This window comes from Ascochyta rabiei, chromosome 10, assembly GCF_004011695.2.
Source record: "Ascochyta rabiei chromosome 10, complete sequence".
NCBI lineage: Eukaryota > Fungi > Ascomycota > Dothideomycetes > Pleosporales > Didymellaceae > Ascochyta > Ascochyta rabiei.
The window spans coordinates 1,608,244-1,623,630 of record NC_082414.1 but is presented as its reverse complement, the minus strand read 5'-3'; the positions used below and the strand labels follow the sequence as shown (position 1 = coordinate 1,623,630).

General features: G+C 48.8%; 4 protein-coding genes across 5 annotated transcripts, besides 9 other annotated features; 3 read left to right on the top strand and 1 right to left on the bottom strand.

Moving 5' to 3' along the window:
• Positions 1-2,191: 2,191 nt before the first annotated feature.
• On the top strand, positions 2,192-2,560 carry EKO05_0006659 (uncharacterized protein; the record flags this gene model as incomplete). Its single annotated transcript, XM_038946179.1, has 1 exon — positions 2,192-2,560. One exon carries the CDS (start codon positions 2,192-2,194, stop codon positions 2,558-2,560), a length of 369 nt encoding a protein of 122 aa, XP_038798155.1.
• Positions 2,285-2,324: a tandem repeat.
• A 2,201-nt stretch (positions 2,561-4,761) lies between the features above and the next one.
• Positions 4,762-6,444, top strand: EKO05_0006658 (uncharacterized protein; the record flags this gene model as incomplete). Its single annotated transcript, XM_038946178.1, has 1 exon — positions 4,762-6,444. The coding sequence occupies one exon, from the start codon at positions 4,762-4,764 to the stop codon at positions 6,442-6,444; it is 1,683 nt and encodes a 560-aa protein (XP_038798154.1).
• Positions 6,442-6,445: a direct repeat.
• Positions 6,446-6,663: a long terminal repeat.
• Positions 6,446-8,775: a mobile genetic element.
• Positions 6,661-8,527: a mobile genetic element.
• Positions 8,555-8,775: a long terminal repeat.
• Positions 8,776-8,779: a direct repeat.
• A 220-nt stretch (positions 8,780-8,999) lies between these two features.
• Positions 9,000-10,886: a mobile genetic element.
• A 348-nt stretch (positions 10,887-11,234) lies between these two features.
• Positions 11,235-11,259: a tandem repeat.
• A 497-nt stretch (positions 11,260-11,756) lies between these two features.
• EKO05_0006657 (uncharacterized protein) lies at positions 11,757-12,114 on the bottom strand (the record flags this gene model as incomplete). 2 transcript variants are annotated; one of them, XM_059636846.1, is made up of 2 exons in its annotated part: positions 11,757-11,926; positions 11,978-12,114. In XM_059636846.1, 2 exons carry the CDS (start codon positions 12,112-12,114, stop codon positions 11,824-11,826), a joined length of 240 nt encoding a protein of 79 aa, XP_059492829.1. The 2 variants fall into 2 exon arrangements, with proteins under 2 accessions (XP_059492829.1, XP_059492830.1); XM_059636847.1 differs by having other exon boundaries at positions 11,997-12,114.
• Positions 12,115-14,426: 2,312 nt separating this feature from the next.
• EKO05_0006656 (uncharacterized protein) lies at positions 14,427-15,019 on the top strand (the record flags this gene model as incomplete). The annotated part of the gene is made up of 3 exons (XM_059636845.1): positions 14,427-14,507; positions 14,559-14,760; positions 14,856-15,019. 3 exons carry the CDS (start codon positions 14,427-14,429, stop codon positions 15,017-15,019), a joined length of 447 nt encoding a protein of 148 aa, XP_059492828.1.
• Positions 15,020-15,387: the final 368 nt, after the last annotated feature.

The window sequence follows — 15,387 nt, the reverse complement described above, 5'->3', positions numbered from 1 at the left end:
TATGATTTATGAGAACCAACATGGAGATGGCAAAGAGCGCTGCTTGATTCGAACGCGTCTGCTTTCGAGCAATGTCAATACGATACCTGTTAATTTGCAATCTTTCTCCAAACCTGATCATGTGTACAACGCCAGCTTGTTTTACTTTTTCCCGTCAAGTGCCTGCTCGCGGCCATTGCCTCTGCGATGCCTTCACCGAACAAGACTAGCTTGGTATTTCGTGCGGCGCAACGCCACCAGCTCTTTCATACATACACGGCACCCACGATGCTGAAGCTGTTTTCTTCTCACATTAGCACCAAGATCTTACTAACACGTCACTCCGCATCTGCTCCTTAAGCGTCATCCCCGTCCTTCCCACAAACAACGCAACCACATTCATCAGCCAAGCATTAACCCGCACCACTCCCTCAATCACAGCTCAGCTCCCAATTTAAGCGTCAGCGGCGCCAACATCGTGCGTTCAAGACAAGCCTCGCCACCAAACACATCTGCAACGCAGACCTCCATCTTCTGACCCCGCACATCTTGGTTCTGCATGTAGCTTCTGGGCAAGAACATGGGGCGGCATAGAGTTTCCGGCCGGAGGCCTCGAAGTGATTAGTACGCTAGAAAGCGCACGGAAGCTGCAGGGAAGCGTGGTTCGAATGTGAGCCAATGAGTGTAGAGAGATGGAGCTCCGGTACGCAGTAACGAGCTGGGGTTGGCACACAGTGAAAGGAATGTAAGCCGCGCTAGAATATGGCGTCAAGGTGCAGGATGACATAAGAGCCAATGTCAAGGAGCGCGAAAATCTAATTCCCAAGCTTGAGATCGTGGGAAAGGTCAGTGTACATCTACTCCCTGAGTGTTTGTGCATGCAGACTTACGTAGTCAGTTTGCTATGATTTGCTCATCTCCTAGCCTTGAAGATCGATTGCTTTCTCACAAACACATTCCCAGGACGAGTTGTTGGCGCCAAAGCATATTCTTCACCAATGGCTGTCTTTCGTTCAAAGGGTCCGATGCCCAGGACCGTTTGCATACACGAGCACCTTCTGTCTCCGATCATCTTTCACTTAGAGCCTAGCTGCTTGTGTAGCGTATACGTCCGAACACCGACATCCAGACCTCCGACTCACAGGCTTTAGCGAGGTCCGACTATCGATTTGCGTGGGCTGGGCCTTTGATCACATGGCATTAGATGACCATGAGCCAAGTCTCCGATCAGCTCATTAGAGCTTCACTGCCGATGGAGGGTCTTCAAATCCCTGCCTGAACCTAAACTCTTTTGCATGTTGGCTGGTCATTTGTAGCGAGCTGAGTCCAACCCGTCAATATCATGTTTTGCACTTACTGACAACCAGGATCATCATGAAAAGCTCCTGAATCTCCACACAGTCTCCAAGATCTTCATCCGCGAATCACTGTGCGGTGATCTTGTACGTGACGCAGTCACTCCAAGCTAAGAACGAGGTTCGGTGCTGGATCTAGATAGCTTACACCCATGCGCTAGCTTACCAATACGGGTAGATCGCATGTAAGTTCCCAAGGCTCCTCAGCAACCCACCTGCTCTTGTTGCTTGGGGAAAAGAAGGGAGCCAGTGACTTGGAAAGTACGGAAGTATAATAGCGACCATAATTCTCAGCTGGCATATTCTGGAATAATCATCTTTGCAGCAAGAGAGATCGAGGTAATGGTTATATATTACGTACAGCTCATTAGCCTATAGCTTGACAGAAAAAGAAAGATCAGGTAGGGGTGACAGACGATTATATCCGAAATTGTGGCGCAGCGTGCAGAAGTCAATGCGAGGCTCTGCTTTGAGGCGAGACATCAGCTCGAGAAGTGCATCCGGCTAGCCAAACAGAACCTGGCGTGAATGCCCAAGCATCCTTACAACCATAAACCGTTACTGACCTGAGCATGTTCTAGTGATCCCACTCTTCCACCTTACTACGAGATTCAGAACCTTTTTCTCCTTTCGAGTGCTACAGAGAATGGAAGAGGGTGGATATCTGGAGACGGGCTGCAAGGCAGGCATACCGGACCTTCCATGAACAAGCTTCACAAAGGCGAGACACGGCTGCGCTGGAGGTAATCCTGTCTTGAGACAGTCGCAAGCACATCTGCTGACTCCTCGCAGACATTGAAGGGATTTTCAAACAGTTGGAGCAATTGAATCAATTTTTAGAGGAAGACCTTGCGGATATGTTAGACCAAGCGCGTGAGGAGCTAGTCTACACACTATCAAATGAAAGAGAAAACTTCTTCTGGGAGGGGTCAGCGTCTGACTTGGATGGCGAGGAGGAAGAAGACAAGAAGAAGGCAAAGGAGAAGACGAGGCTGCTTTCGGGCTCAAGAGTGAGGCAGACGTATCCTAGGCTGAGGGTGAGGATGAGGTTGCAGACTATCGTCTTCCCTATCCGCGAAAATCCGCCCCTCGGAAAAGCACTAGCCCCGAACTCGCTACTCTCGATGCCAGCGAAGCCGCTGCGGAATGCAAAGACGAAGATAGAGAGATTGACAGCTATAAAGACGAGGAAGACGACCTCCCCATTGCAGACAACGAAGGCCTGACGATCGAAAGTGGTGAAGTCGTGTCGGAGCCATCAACGATGACACATTCTGACCTGAGCATGACAGCTAGCGCCTTGGACAACCTACGTGGCGCGTCGAATTTGGGTCACGAATAGAGTACGCAGAAAAAGGAGGCATTCATGATGGTGATGAAAGTACTAACGGCAATAGCGTTCTGCTCAGAAGTCTGGTCGCAAGCTGTAGCATTCGTTGGCAGGTGTTCAGGTAGATACTGTAAACGGGAATACGTTCTAGATCCGCACCAACCCAGATTGAGAGAGGTTACACCCTATGCACCGGTAGTGAAGATGGGACAGTGTCTTATGTGCGCTTGTCAAACATTTCGGGTAACTGTAAAACTGCAATGGTGACCGCAGCAACAAGATAGGGAGGGCAGGTTGAGACGGTGTGCATGGTCTAGAAAGAAGCGCCGATCTTACATGGCAGAACCACCGGGGCAGAAACCAGGACTTACGGTGATACTGAGGAACCGCGCGTTAACAGCTTGATTACTCGCGCGTCGACGGGGTTCCGACGAGAGGTGCTCTCGGCGAATCAATCGTGACCGAGGACCGGACAGTCAAGCATCTGCTGGTTCCTCCGAACACTGCTGCAGTGTAAGAGTGGTGTGGAGCATGCGTAAGCGTCGTTGTTCGTTGAGACCGCCGTGTCACACTTTCGTTACGATGTTCCATTGCGATCGAATCGGCAGATAAGTTCTTTGACAGGGTTGACGACTTCCCACTTTCTTTCTGGGAACGACGTTCTGCTGTATCCAGTCTTTGACTCCTCGTTCGCAAAACTGAGAGACGGAAGGCCACTCTCAGTATGGTCAAACGAAAGTTAAATCATTCCAGTGGCCGTCCGGAAAGTAGAGACCAGGTAAGCGGGCCTTCACATGCTTTCGATTTCGGCAGGTTGCAATCCCCCAGCTCGCCGCTTAGCGCCACACCTCTCAACGACGTCCACCGGAGTTCGATCTGCGTGTTCTAGACAAATGCACGTTATCGAGCTAAGTTTCGAATCCAAAGCGGGTCAGCAGTCGCCTTATCGATACTGATCTGTCTTCTGAAAGCTTGTTGGTCGTTATCCAGGCACCGGGCAAGGTTGCTGACGTTGAAGCGGGCCAACGTTGGGTTCGCTGGCCGCGCTCGACCGGTCCTCCGGCGTCGCGTTTCGGTAGTGACGACTTGGGAAATGAGTGTATCTTGCAGGTCCCGGATAGCGACAGGAGGCGTCATGACGCACTCACCAGGAGAGATGTGCATACCAAGTCCAAAGACCCTATTCTGCATGGCAAATCTTCGCCAAAGGGTCGAGCTTGCAGAGCCGCGGACATGATCGCTGTTACCGTCACTATTCCCATGTTCATGGACCAGCGACAGCGGAGGCACCATGCGAAGATCCATTCTCGATTGGGGCTCGTGTTCGGCATCGTGCGAATGTCCACGTGTTTAATCTCCACAGACGCAGAGACGCTGCGGGTTTGACAGAATTTTCGGCAAACGATAACAGCGCGCAGCGGTCTTGTAGGTGCAATCTCAAGCAGGGGCATGCAGCAGTGTTTGAGGGTCAGCCACTCGCCTCTCGCGTGCGACGGTCGTGCCACTAGGCGCTCTAGTCAGGAACAACTGCTCTCTGGCAGCTCCGGCCCACTCTTCCACTGTTTGCAGGAAACAAACAATTACGCGCTGGGTGCTGTATTTCCAGCTCGAGATTGAACATGGCGGCAACAGGTGGTGCTGGTTTGCTGTGTGGCTGATAGTGCCGTCACTCACACATGGCAGCCCCTGACAAGATTTGGACTCCGTCTCCAACAGCGCGCGGCTCGAGGGCTACGATCTGCACTGGGCAGAGATGCACCTAGGCAGATCTGGGAAACTTTAACTCCCAAGCTAAACTCAAACCCGGCTGGCGTTCCCTCAGGGCAGCCCTCACCACGCCTTAGCTGCCTGCAGCGTGCTGAGACAGCGCTCACATATATCTTCACAATGCGCGCTTTCAGGCAGACGCTCCTTGTCGCTGTTCTGCACATCGTTCGGCCTCCGGTACAGGAATACCATCCATTCATTCTTTCTTTCGACCACACTCCTTGATCTTGAGTCCGAGACTCGATAACTTTCTTTACCAATACCCAAAACACTCCTTTGCTGGCCCATTCCTACAATCCGAGACCTCGATATCCCTTGCTATACGACACAATGCTCACCAACGTTTTCGCTGTCACGGCAGCTATGGCCGCCACCGCCTCTGCTTTCGACTGCAGCGGCCACTATTTCAGCTTCTTCAACCGCGCTGGACCAATGTCCTATCAGCGCGTTGATCCCGCCCTCTTCCCTGGAGCCGCGAGCCCTCATATTCACTCGTTCGATGGCGGAAATGCAGTCAGTGCGTCTTCGACCTTTGACACCCAAATGGGTTCGACCTGCACCACTGCCCGTATCAAGCCTGACAAGTCCTTGTACTGGCGTCCTACACTCTTCTGGAACGGCAACAACACTGGTTTCTACCGTGTACCTGAAAAGGCTGCCAAGGTCTACTACAAGTCTGGCGATGGCTCTGCGTGGGCCAACGTCACCGAGTTTCCTGAAGACTTCAACATGATCGCTGGTGACCCAGCCAAGCGCGCTGATGGCGACAACCCTGGCGGTGTTCGCTGGGCCTGCCACCAGGCCAACGGTGGTGACAACAGCATCTTCACCAACGGCTTCCCCAGTGGCTTCCAGTCTTGCGAATACGGTTTCGCAAGCGAAGTCACATTCCCTTCGTGCTGGAACGGTCAGAAGCTTGATCCCAGCAAACCCAGTGCTCACATGGCTTACCCCAGCAACGCTGGCGTTGGTATCGAGAACTGCCCTACCACCCATCGCGCTGCTCGCTTCCCAACCATTTTCATGGAGTTCTGGTACGACGTCTCATCCTTCAACGGCCAGTACAGCTCTAGCTCCACGCCGTGGGTTCTGTCCAACGGCGACCCAACTGGATACAGCATGCACGCCGACTTCCTCAACGGCTGGGAGAAGGGTGTTCTGGCCAAGGCTACTGGTGAGACCGGCGGTTGCAACTGCGGCTGCGCGTGCGGCAACGATGAGATGAAGCAGTGCTTTGGCGCCGAAAACGTCAACGATGATGGCGATTCGAGCTTCGCCGAGTGCTCTGCTAGCAAGAGCGACGCTATTGCTAAGCTCGACAAACTCCCTGGTTGCAACCCCATCCAGTCTGGTCCTGCTCGTGCTACCGTGGTTTCTGGTGCTGGGTGCGATGCTACGCAGGTGGCTTCTTCCGTTGCAAGTGCAACCAGTGCTGTCATCTCGGAAGTAGCATCCGCTATCCCATCAGCCTACTCCGAAGCCTTCTCCGTCACCGTGCCCGCTGGAGCATCAGTCACTGCCTCGGCCAAGACCTCTTCCAGCCGCACTCGTCGTATCCGCACCAGCAGTGCCGCTATCAGCATCAGCCTCGCTAACAAGGGCAATGCCAACGACTACGCGTACCCAACCGCCGCTGCTGACACCTCCTCGGCCCACTATCCCTACCCCAGCGCCAACTCTTCCAGCATCGCCCCCACCCCCACCGGTCGCTACTCTTCGTCCCCAGTCCACGCTAGCACCAAGGCTCACGGCCACAACCACAGCAGGTTCCACAAGACGACAGCTGCGGAGCCCAGCAACACCGCTTACCCCCTCACTCCTTCGAACCACTCCAACAACGACACTGGTGGGAAGGCGCCTTGCAACGCTTCTGTCACCGTTACGTACACTTCCACTGTCTACGTAACTGCCGCTGCCAACAAGACTGCACGGGAGGGCACGACCGTCACGCAGACGAGCACTGTCACCGCGCCGTCCACAATCAAAGCAGCTGCCAGCGGGTACGGGTCCTAGAAGCGTGGAACCGGATCCTGTGGTTTGATGCTGTGTCGAATTATGATTCTAGACTTGGGACATGGTGCATTTGTCTATGCAGACTTCTTATTTCTTCTACTTTAACATATATAGGGGGTAAGATTAGGGGTAAGACTTACAGTCTATATAGGTATATAGTTAGAAAAGCATAAGAACAAGATTAATATGCTTATAGTACTACTTTACTATTCTATATAACGTACTCCACAGGTGAGCGGATCAAACGGGTAAGCAGATCACTCTGCCAAGACCACACCAAACCTCCACCTTACCACGCAATGCCTTAACAACAACATTAATCTACGCCCTTAAGAGAAGCTGTAATACAGCTTGCGCTCTAGGCAATTAAATAAGACGCAACACTTACTCTATAACGCGCTGCAGCTATATATAACGCGCCTTACAGTATACTACATGCTTAATATATAGAACAACCTGCACAAGCTAATTATACGCTAGTTTAACAGATTATAGACTAGACTAAGGAGGACATAATTGCTAAGTATATCCTTAAGCTAGACGCATAAGGATTTGCCTCTTAGCTGGCTACTATAGCTAATATAGCTAATTCTTTACGTGCTAAGCGCAATATAGGCTATATTAGTATAAACTAGCCTAACACGTTTATTAAGCGCTGCCCTAACCTTAAAGTAAGGTTTAATTACAAGTACAACTATAAGAGAGCCCTCTATAGGAATCTAGAGATTATTAGGGGCTGGTTTAGGCTTGTAGCAAACGTTAAAGCTAAGTATAGCATCTAGGACAATAACATATATAACTTTAATAAGACAGGCTTTATAATAGGCTAGATATTAACAGGAGTAGTTATTACAGGCTTAGAGCATTAAGGACAGCTAAAGGCAGTATAGTAGGGTAACTGTAAGTAGACAACAGTTATATAGGGCATTAATAGCATAGGGTAGGCTATTCTACCCTTTATTATCTTTAAAGGCTGTAACTACCCCTCTGCCTGGTACAAAGAGGACAATCTGCCCCATAATTAGGTTATTAGAGTCTCTAAGAATGGATAGACTACTAACAAGCTTAGTCTAGACTAGTTAAAGCACTTTAATGCCTATACAAAGACGCGCACCTAAGAAGTATACTAGCTACTTCTTATTAATAGCTATAAGAGCTATAACTCCCTTAACTTCTAATAATACTGTAAGGAAGTAAAGATTATTATACTATGTATGCCTCTACACTTATTACACCTCTTACAGCTACTAGATATAGGTTATTTTACCCCTCTAAAGAAGGTATATAGGTGCTAAGCTAAGAATCTTATATATAACTATATTACTTATATTACTAAAACTAAGTTCCTACTATGCTTTATAGGCGCCTATAAGGAGATATTTACTTCTAGCAATATCTAAGGAGGCTTCTAAGGCGCTGGAATAGTCCCCTTTAACCTAGAACAGGTTATAATAGGTCTTGATGTCCGCCTACATACCCCACCACTACCTCCTATAGAAGATAAGCCCTAGCAGTCCTAAACCCCAAGTACTACCCTGCAATTAGGGTCGCAATTAATGCTGGTTTAAGAGAGGATTTAAAGGCATGCAAGCAGCTTACTAACTTTAATAGTTAAGGCCTTTAAAAAGCTTACTAAAGGCGCAGCTATTGTTACGTATAAGCTAGTGTTAGCTAAAAAGGAGATTACTAGGCTTTAAACAGTAAATAAGGCTGCTACGCAACGTAAATTAAATAAAAGAAAGCAGTTATAGGAGGAGGGGGTCCTAACAGCTAAGGAAGGCCTTTAATTAACTACTCTAACTAAGTTTAGGGCGCGTAGTAATAGTAAGAAGGTAAAGAAGCAAGTGCGCGCTAAAGGAGGGGAAGTAACCTAAAGACGCTGTACAAAGTGCTACAATGTTAGACATAACTTACATACATGTAAGAAGGCTGTAGAAGATGTCTCTAAATAATATTATGTACTGCACTACTGTATATAAGGCTAAAGTGGGCTAATGTAAGCTATAATAGGGTAGAGGTTTAGTGTGGTCTTAGTAGAGTAATCCGCTCACCTGTTTAATCCGCTCACCTGTAGAGTACGTTAAATAGACTTTTATATTTATATAGTTTAAGCACGTAGAACTAGTTCTTATAATTTAATGCTGTGTTAAATTATAATTATAGACTTAGGATATAGTGTATTTATCTGTGTAGACTTCTTATTTCTTCTACTTTAACATATATAGAGGGTAAGATTAGAAGTATGACTTACAGTCTATATAGGTGTATAGTTAGAGAAGTATAAGAATAAGATTAATATGCTTATAGTACTACTTTACTATTCTATATAAATAGACTTTTATATTTATATAGTTTAAGTGTGTAGAACTAGATCCTGTAATTTAATGCTGTGTTAAATTATAATTATAGACTTAGGACGTAGTGCATTTGTCTGTGTAGACTTGTTATTTCTTCTACTTTAACATATATAGAGAGTAAGATTAGAGGTAAGACTTACAGTCTATATAGATACATAGTTAGAGAAGTATAAGAATAAGATTAACACGCTTATAGTACTACTTTGCTATTCTATATATAACGTACTCTACAGGTAAGCGGATTAAACGGGTAAGCAGATCACTCTACTAAGACTACACTAAATTTCTACCCTATTATAGCTTACATTAGCCTACTTTAGCCTTATATACAGTAGTGTAGTATATAATATTATTTAGAAACATCTTCTACAGCCTTCTTATATGTACGTAAGTTATGTCTAACATTGTAGCACTTTGTACAGCGTCTTTAGGTTACTTCCCCTCCTTTAGCGCGCACTTGCTTCTTTACCTTCTTACTATTACTACGCGCCCTAAACTTAGTTAGAGTAGTTAATTAAAGGCCTTCCTTAGCTGTTAGGACTCCCTCCTGCTATAATTGCTTTCTTTTATGCAATTTACATTGCGTAGCAGCCTTATTTACTGCTTAAAGCCTAGTAATCTTCCTTTAAGCTAACACTAGCTTATGCGCTACTATAGCTGCGCCTTTAGTAAGCTTTTTAAAGGCCTTAACTATTAAAGTTAGTAAGCTGCTTGCATGCCTTTAAATCCTCTCTTAAACCAGCGTTAATTGCGACCCTAATTGCAGGGTAGTGCTTGGGGTTTAGGACTGCTAGGGCTCATCTTCTATAGTAGGTAGCGGTAGGGTACGTAGGCGGACATTAAGACCTATTATAACCCGTTCTGGGTTAAGGGGGACTATTCTAGCGCCTTAGAAGCCTCCTTAGATATTGCTAGAAGTAAATGTCTCCTTATAGGCGTCTATAAAGCATAGTAGGAACTTAGTTTTAGTAATATAAGTAATATAGTTATATATAAGATTCTTAGCTTAGCACCTATATACCTTCTTTAGAGGAGCAAAATAACCTATATCTAGTGGTTATAAGAGGTAAGATAAGTGTAGAGGCATACATAGTATAACAATCTTTACTTCCTTACAGTATTATTAGAAGTTAAGGGAGTTGTAGCTCTTATAGCTGTTAATAAGGAGCAGCTAGTGTACTCCTTAGGTGCGCGTCTTTATATAGGCATTAAAGTGCTTTAACTAGTCTAGACTAAGCTTGTTAGTAGTCTATCTATTCTTAGAGACTCTAATAACCTAGTTATAGGGCAGATTGTCCTCTTTGTACCAGGCAGAGAGGTGGTTACAGCCTTTAAAGATAATAAAGGGTAGAATAGCCTACCCTATGCCATTAATGCCCTATATAACTGTTGTCTACTTACAGTTACCCTACTACACTGCCTTTAGCTGTCCTTAATGCTCTAAGCCTGTAATAACTACTCCTGTTAATATCTAGCCTATTATAAAGCCTGTCTTATTAAAGTTATATATATTATTGTCCTAGATACTATACTTAGCTTTAACGTTTGCTACAAGCCTAAACTAGCCCCTAATAATCTCTAGATCCTTACAGAGGGCTCTCTTGTAGTTGTACTTGCAATTAAACCTTACTTTAAGGTTAGGGCGGCGCTTAACAAACATGTTAGGCCAGTTTATGCTAATATAGCCTATATTATGCTTAGTACGCAAAGAATTAGCTATATTAGCTATAGCAGCCAGCTAAGGGGCAAATCCTTATATATCTAGCTTAAGGATATACTTAGCAATTACGTCCTCCTTAGTCTGGTCTATAATCTGTTAAACTAGTGTATAATTAGCTTGTGTAGGTTATCCTATATATTAAGCGTATAGTATACTATAAGGCATGTTATATATAGCTGCAGCGCGTTATATAGTAAGTATTACGTCTTATTTAATTACCTAGAGCGCAAGCTGTATTACAGCTTCTCTTAAGGGCGTAGATTAATATTGTTGTTGAGGCATTGCGTAGTAAGGTGGAGGTTTGGTGTGGTCTTGGCAGAGTGATCCGCTCACCCGTTTGATCCGCTTACCTGTGGAGTACGTTATAGACTTTTATATTTATATAGTTTAAGCGCGTAGAACTAGATCCTGTAGTTTAATACTGTGTTAAATTATAATTGTAGACTTGGGATGTAGTGCATTTGTCTGTGCAGACTTGTTGTTTCTTCTGCTTAGACACATATAGAGGACAAGATTAGAGGTAAGACTTATAGTCTGTGTAGGTACATAGTTGGAGAAGCACAAGAACAAGATTAATGCGCTTACAGCACTGCTTTGCTATTCCATACGTGTAGACTTTCGCAGTCGCATGGTTCGAGCGCGTGAAATTGCCGTGTGTACTGTGCACGAGATAGAGTTATGCCTTGCGCCTTAACCCACGCGACTCCTCGAGCCCCCCCCCTCCTCCTCCTCCTCCTCGAAACCCTCTGCACGAAAGGCCGTCGATACCACGAGGAGCTCCAGATGTGTTTCCAAGCCAGCTCGTCTACCCATCTACAGCTGCCTCAAGCCGTGCGCACGACACGCTCGCAACGCTTCCAACCCATCTTCCAAGTCCACCGTGAGGTCCTCCGCTTTCCTTCGACGTCCTGCGCGCGTGGGAAAACCGACGGTGGCTGCTCGGAGCCCAAAAGCCGGCTATCCACACTAGCTAGCTGTGTTTTGTGTCCCGGGAGGCCCCGTCCGGGCCTCGCACGTGGCTGGGGCCAAGGCCCAATGGCTGAGTGAGGGCGTGCGCAGTGCCGATTCTGTCTTGCTGTTCGTCGCAGCCCGACGTGGGGCGTGTAGCGCTTGCTGGGCTGGGGATCAAGAGAGCGGTGGGTGGGTTGGCTGCATCGGTGTTCTGCTTGTCCTAGTGCAGCTGTGCTCGTTGTGAGGGGGAGGGACATTAGTAAACTTATCTCTAGGTAGCGATGCTATGCGCGGTGGTGCATGTTTTGTATCATCGCAGTCTCTGGTCGACGTTCTCGATGGAGTGCCACGCTATGTATGTACAATCCTACACAGCGGTGTTCGCACAGTGCCAGGACGATGCAGCGAGCTGCTCGAGGGGTGTCGGAACTCATCATCTGGGATTGCGGGATTACTTCATCGGGGTTAGAAGGTGGAACCACGAGTTTGACGAGTTCCAACAAACTGCTTAGAGTCAAGCTCACCTGACGTCCAGTTTAAGAAACATATCAGGACGTTGTTGACTTCGCCTTGCCCAAAATTCGGTATGCTACGTTCACTGTACCTACACTTGAGAAGCAGAAACCCTCCAGTTTCGAGCATGTGAATTTCTCAACAGATGACGGTTATCAGGCATGATTCAGGTCACCAGCATCCAATCAAGGAGCCGACGTATAGCGGTCTTGCACGCTAGCAAAGCCTAACATGACTTACCCCTTCTCCTTTTACAAAGGATGTTCCCTGGACTACGCCTCGGAGAGATGAGTCGACGAAGGATCAAACCTCAGATCCGAACGCCGTCCGCCATGTATTCCTCCTTGGGCATCAAACATGCGTCCGCGGAGCACCGAGGACAGGGTGGATGTTTCATTTCACTGATGGAACTCCAGGGCCAAAGGGGGCGCAGGATACCAGAATGCACAACGACCGCAACGGCGAAGCCATGCATCATGGAACATGCTGCGGGTAGCACTTCCCCACTCGAATGACCAAGGAACAGATGGGGCTGCTGATGAGCAGGCGAACGCTTGTTGCTTTTGGGAGCGGGGATCGGCGAGCGCCAACCGAGCTTGGATGTAGCTTTTTCGTTTCGAACCCACGGCCTGGAAGTGGGAGAGGACGTAAAGAGTCGAGCGAGCGTAGAAAAGCGGGTGAGGTGTACGTTTGCAATTTTAGTTTGAGCATGCATGATGACTTTTGCGTCCTTTGTCACGTGTGGATTGTCGAATGTCGCGGGACAGCAGCACCGGTCTTCTTTTGGCGCCGGCTCATGCGTTCAAGTGAGGCGTGTGGAAACATGATGCTGCGCCAGTCGTGTTTGTGGGTTGTGGGTGTGTTGCGACCCCACAGCCTGGCCACGATCAACAAGCTGCAGGATCGGAGGCGCGTGGAATGCAGCGAGCTGAATCGTTAAGTTGGGGGTGTGACACTGCTGCTGGCTCTCAGCTCTCGATAGTGTGACATCAGCGATCCCGATGCGCACTCTCGTACAGGCATGGCTTCCCGAGCTTTCGATGGTTGGACCAAAGATGGAAAAGGAAACGTGTCAGTGTTCAAGGCTGAGGCTTTGCTGTTGTGGGCTCGATGTGGTGATGGTGTGTGGATGATGCAGCCATAAGCATGTTCCTGTGCGCCTTCCTTATGCGGTGCGACAGAATCTTGATTATGCAGGTTGCTAGCTAGATCCACGTAGCCTCCGACCTTGCATTCCGATCGCGCGTCCTACCTATAAACTGTAAAGCAATTACGGTTGGCTGCTGGGCGCTATGCTTGAGCCTACGGGCCTAGTGTTTGTTTTTAGACCGCAGATCGAAGAGGCACAGCAAGAGGATGACCAATGGCGGAGCAACGGTGCTGGGGTTTTCCCAAGAACGAGCGTGCGAGGCCCGCGGGAAAGACTGGGAAATAGGATGGTAAGGCCGACGTGTTACCGCCAACTGCGCCGCAAGTAGAACGTAGGCGGCGTTTTATGCAGCATGTCGCACTAAACAAAGCAAGGAATGCATCGTGTTTCGCACGGTAGACTCACATGTTTGGAGTCTGCAAAAGTAACCAAGACATTCGAGCAAAGCAAAGACGTGGTTGCGTTTCGGCTTCTGCGGAGGCCTTTCTGCTTCACGGGTGCGCCCCAAGGATGCTCCCTGGACTTGCCGCACGTTGAAGGATCGGGCCGGGGTGGCAGTTTGTGTGTGCCCAGCTCCCGGTGAGGCGGCTGATCTACTTGGCCGTGACCGGATACGCTTGTTGAATTCCCCGTCCTCGGCATCAACGGTGTTGGAGTGAATCGTCTTCCTGGCACTTGTGCAAAAGTCGCCATTCGCCGGACACGCGAGCAAATGCAATGTCGCAAAGGCCTGAACATGAGTACAGCCACTCTGTACTTGTGCTACAACTGCCAGTTCCCGGACGGACGCTAGCATAGAAGCAAGCTTGATCATCCAGTGCAGTCAAGGAAGCAGCCATGCCGAAGACGACGGTGTCCGTGCTGAAGCGGTCGAACAAGCGACATTGCTTCAAAGTCAAATCTGGAAGCTGTATCGAGTCTATGGGTGAGCTCATGACCGGAGCAATATGACACGAGGTGCAACGTCCCGCATAAGAAAACTGGAAAAACAATGAAGCCGTGGGATTGTCGTTCTTACCACAAACCGGCCTACCAATGACAACCACTCGGACACGACGCACAAGCATTTCAGCCACCGCCGATTCCGATCAACTTTGGCCCGAGCACTGCGAAGACCGTCGTTGTCACTCACATCAGCTCTTTGCAAAAGCAAAATCCCGCCAAGACTAGGCGGAAGCGGGGGGTCGACCGCTGTGCCCTAAAATCTCTTGCTCCGCAGGCTTCTCGTGGTTCCAGAATCTCACAGCCTCCTTTCCAACGGTGTGGAACGACCTGGGGTACTCGTTCGAACATGAGTATACGGATAAATGCAACGGTCAACGAGGCCCGGGCTGCTGCGGGGCACAACAGGGAACAATGGGACCGATTCTATGTGAGTTGCACGGTGTCGCGTGGACGCAATGCGCCGGACTGACGAGACGAGTTTATAACCAAGGACGAAGCGAAGCGGCTCGCCGAGGCACACGAGGAGTGGGCAAGGTGGATCCTGATACCCGCAAATGAGAAGGAGCAGATGCTGGAAAGGATCAACTGTCGATTGCAGGCCGAAGGCATACCGCCAGTTGAAATGATCATCCTGAAGTGGCGGGTCTCGCAGCTGTTGAGAGACATCCAGCGCAAGTACAGTACGTGCCATGGCCCCCACTTGCACATTCGCATCGTTGCGTATCAGCATACGTACGTATTTCACTCGAGGTTTGGGCTGACGATTGATGCTTAGCCGAAGGCAGTATGACGAAAGGAATGCAAGGCTCGCTGTCCGGGTCGGCGATGCAGGTGCAGACACGGTCGGCGGACAGCAGCACGCAGCCATCGTCAAGCCCCCAGCGCTCGGAATATTCGCCAAGCGAGACCCGCCCGTACGACCCGATCCGGGATGTGTAACAGTACAACAGCACTCTGCTTTTGCACGCTCTCGCCCCTTGGACCCGGCAAGCTTTCGAAACGAGATGGCGAATGTTCGATTTTCATGGCGTTTGAGACAGATACCCTAGAGCGTGAGCTGCACGAGACTATACCAACCTATGAACCATCCATCTCGGAACATGCGCTGGATCCTTGGAAAAGGCCAGCATCGCCAGATGTTCTCGCGCATCGCAAAGAAGATAGCGCGCTACGCGCGATGGTTGGATGGAGCATGCACATGTGTCGGCGGACGTTGATGGAGCACGAGGACTGCGAATGCAGGAGCGAGAAAGTCCTGCTTCACAAGAGGGTCCAGGGTCTGGCGTTTTGCGACATGTATGGTATGT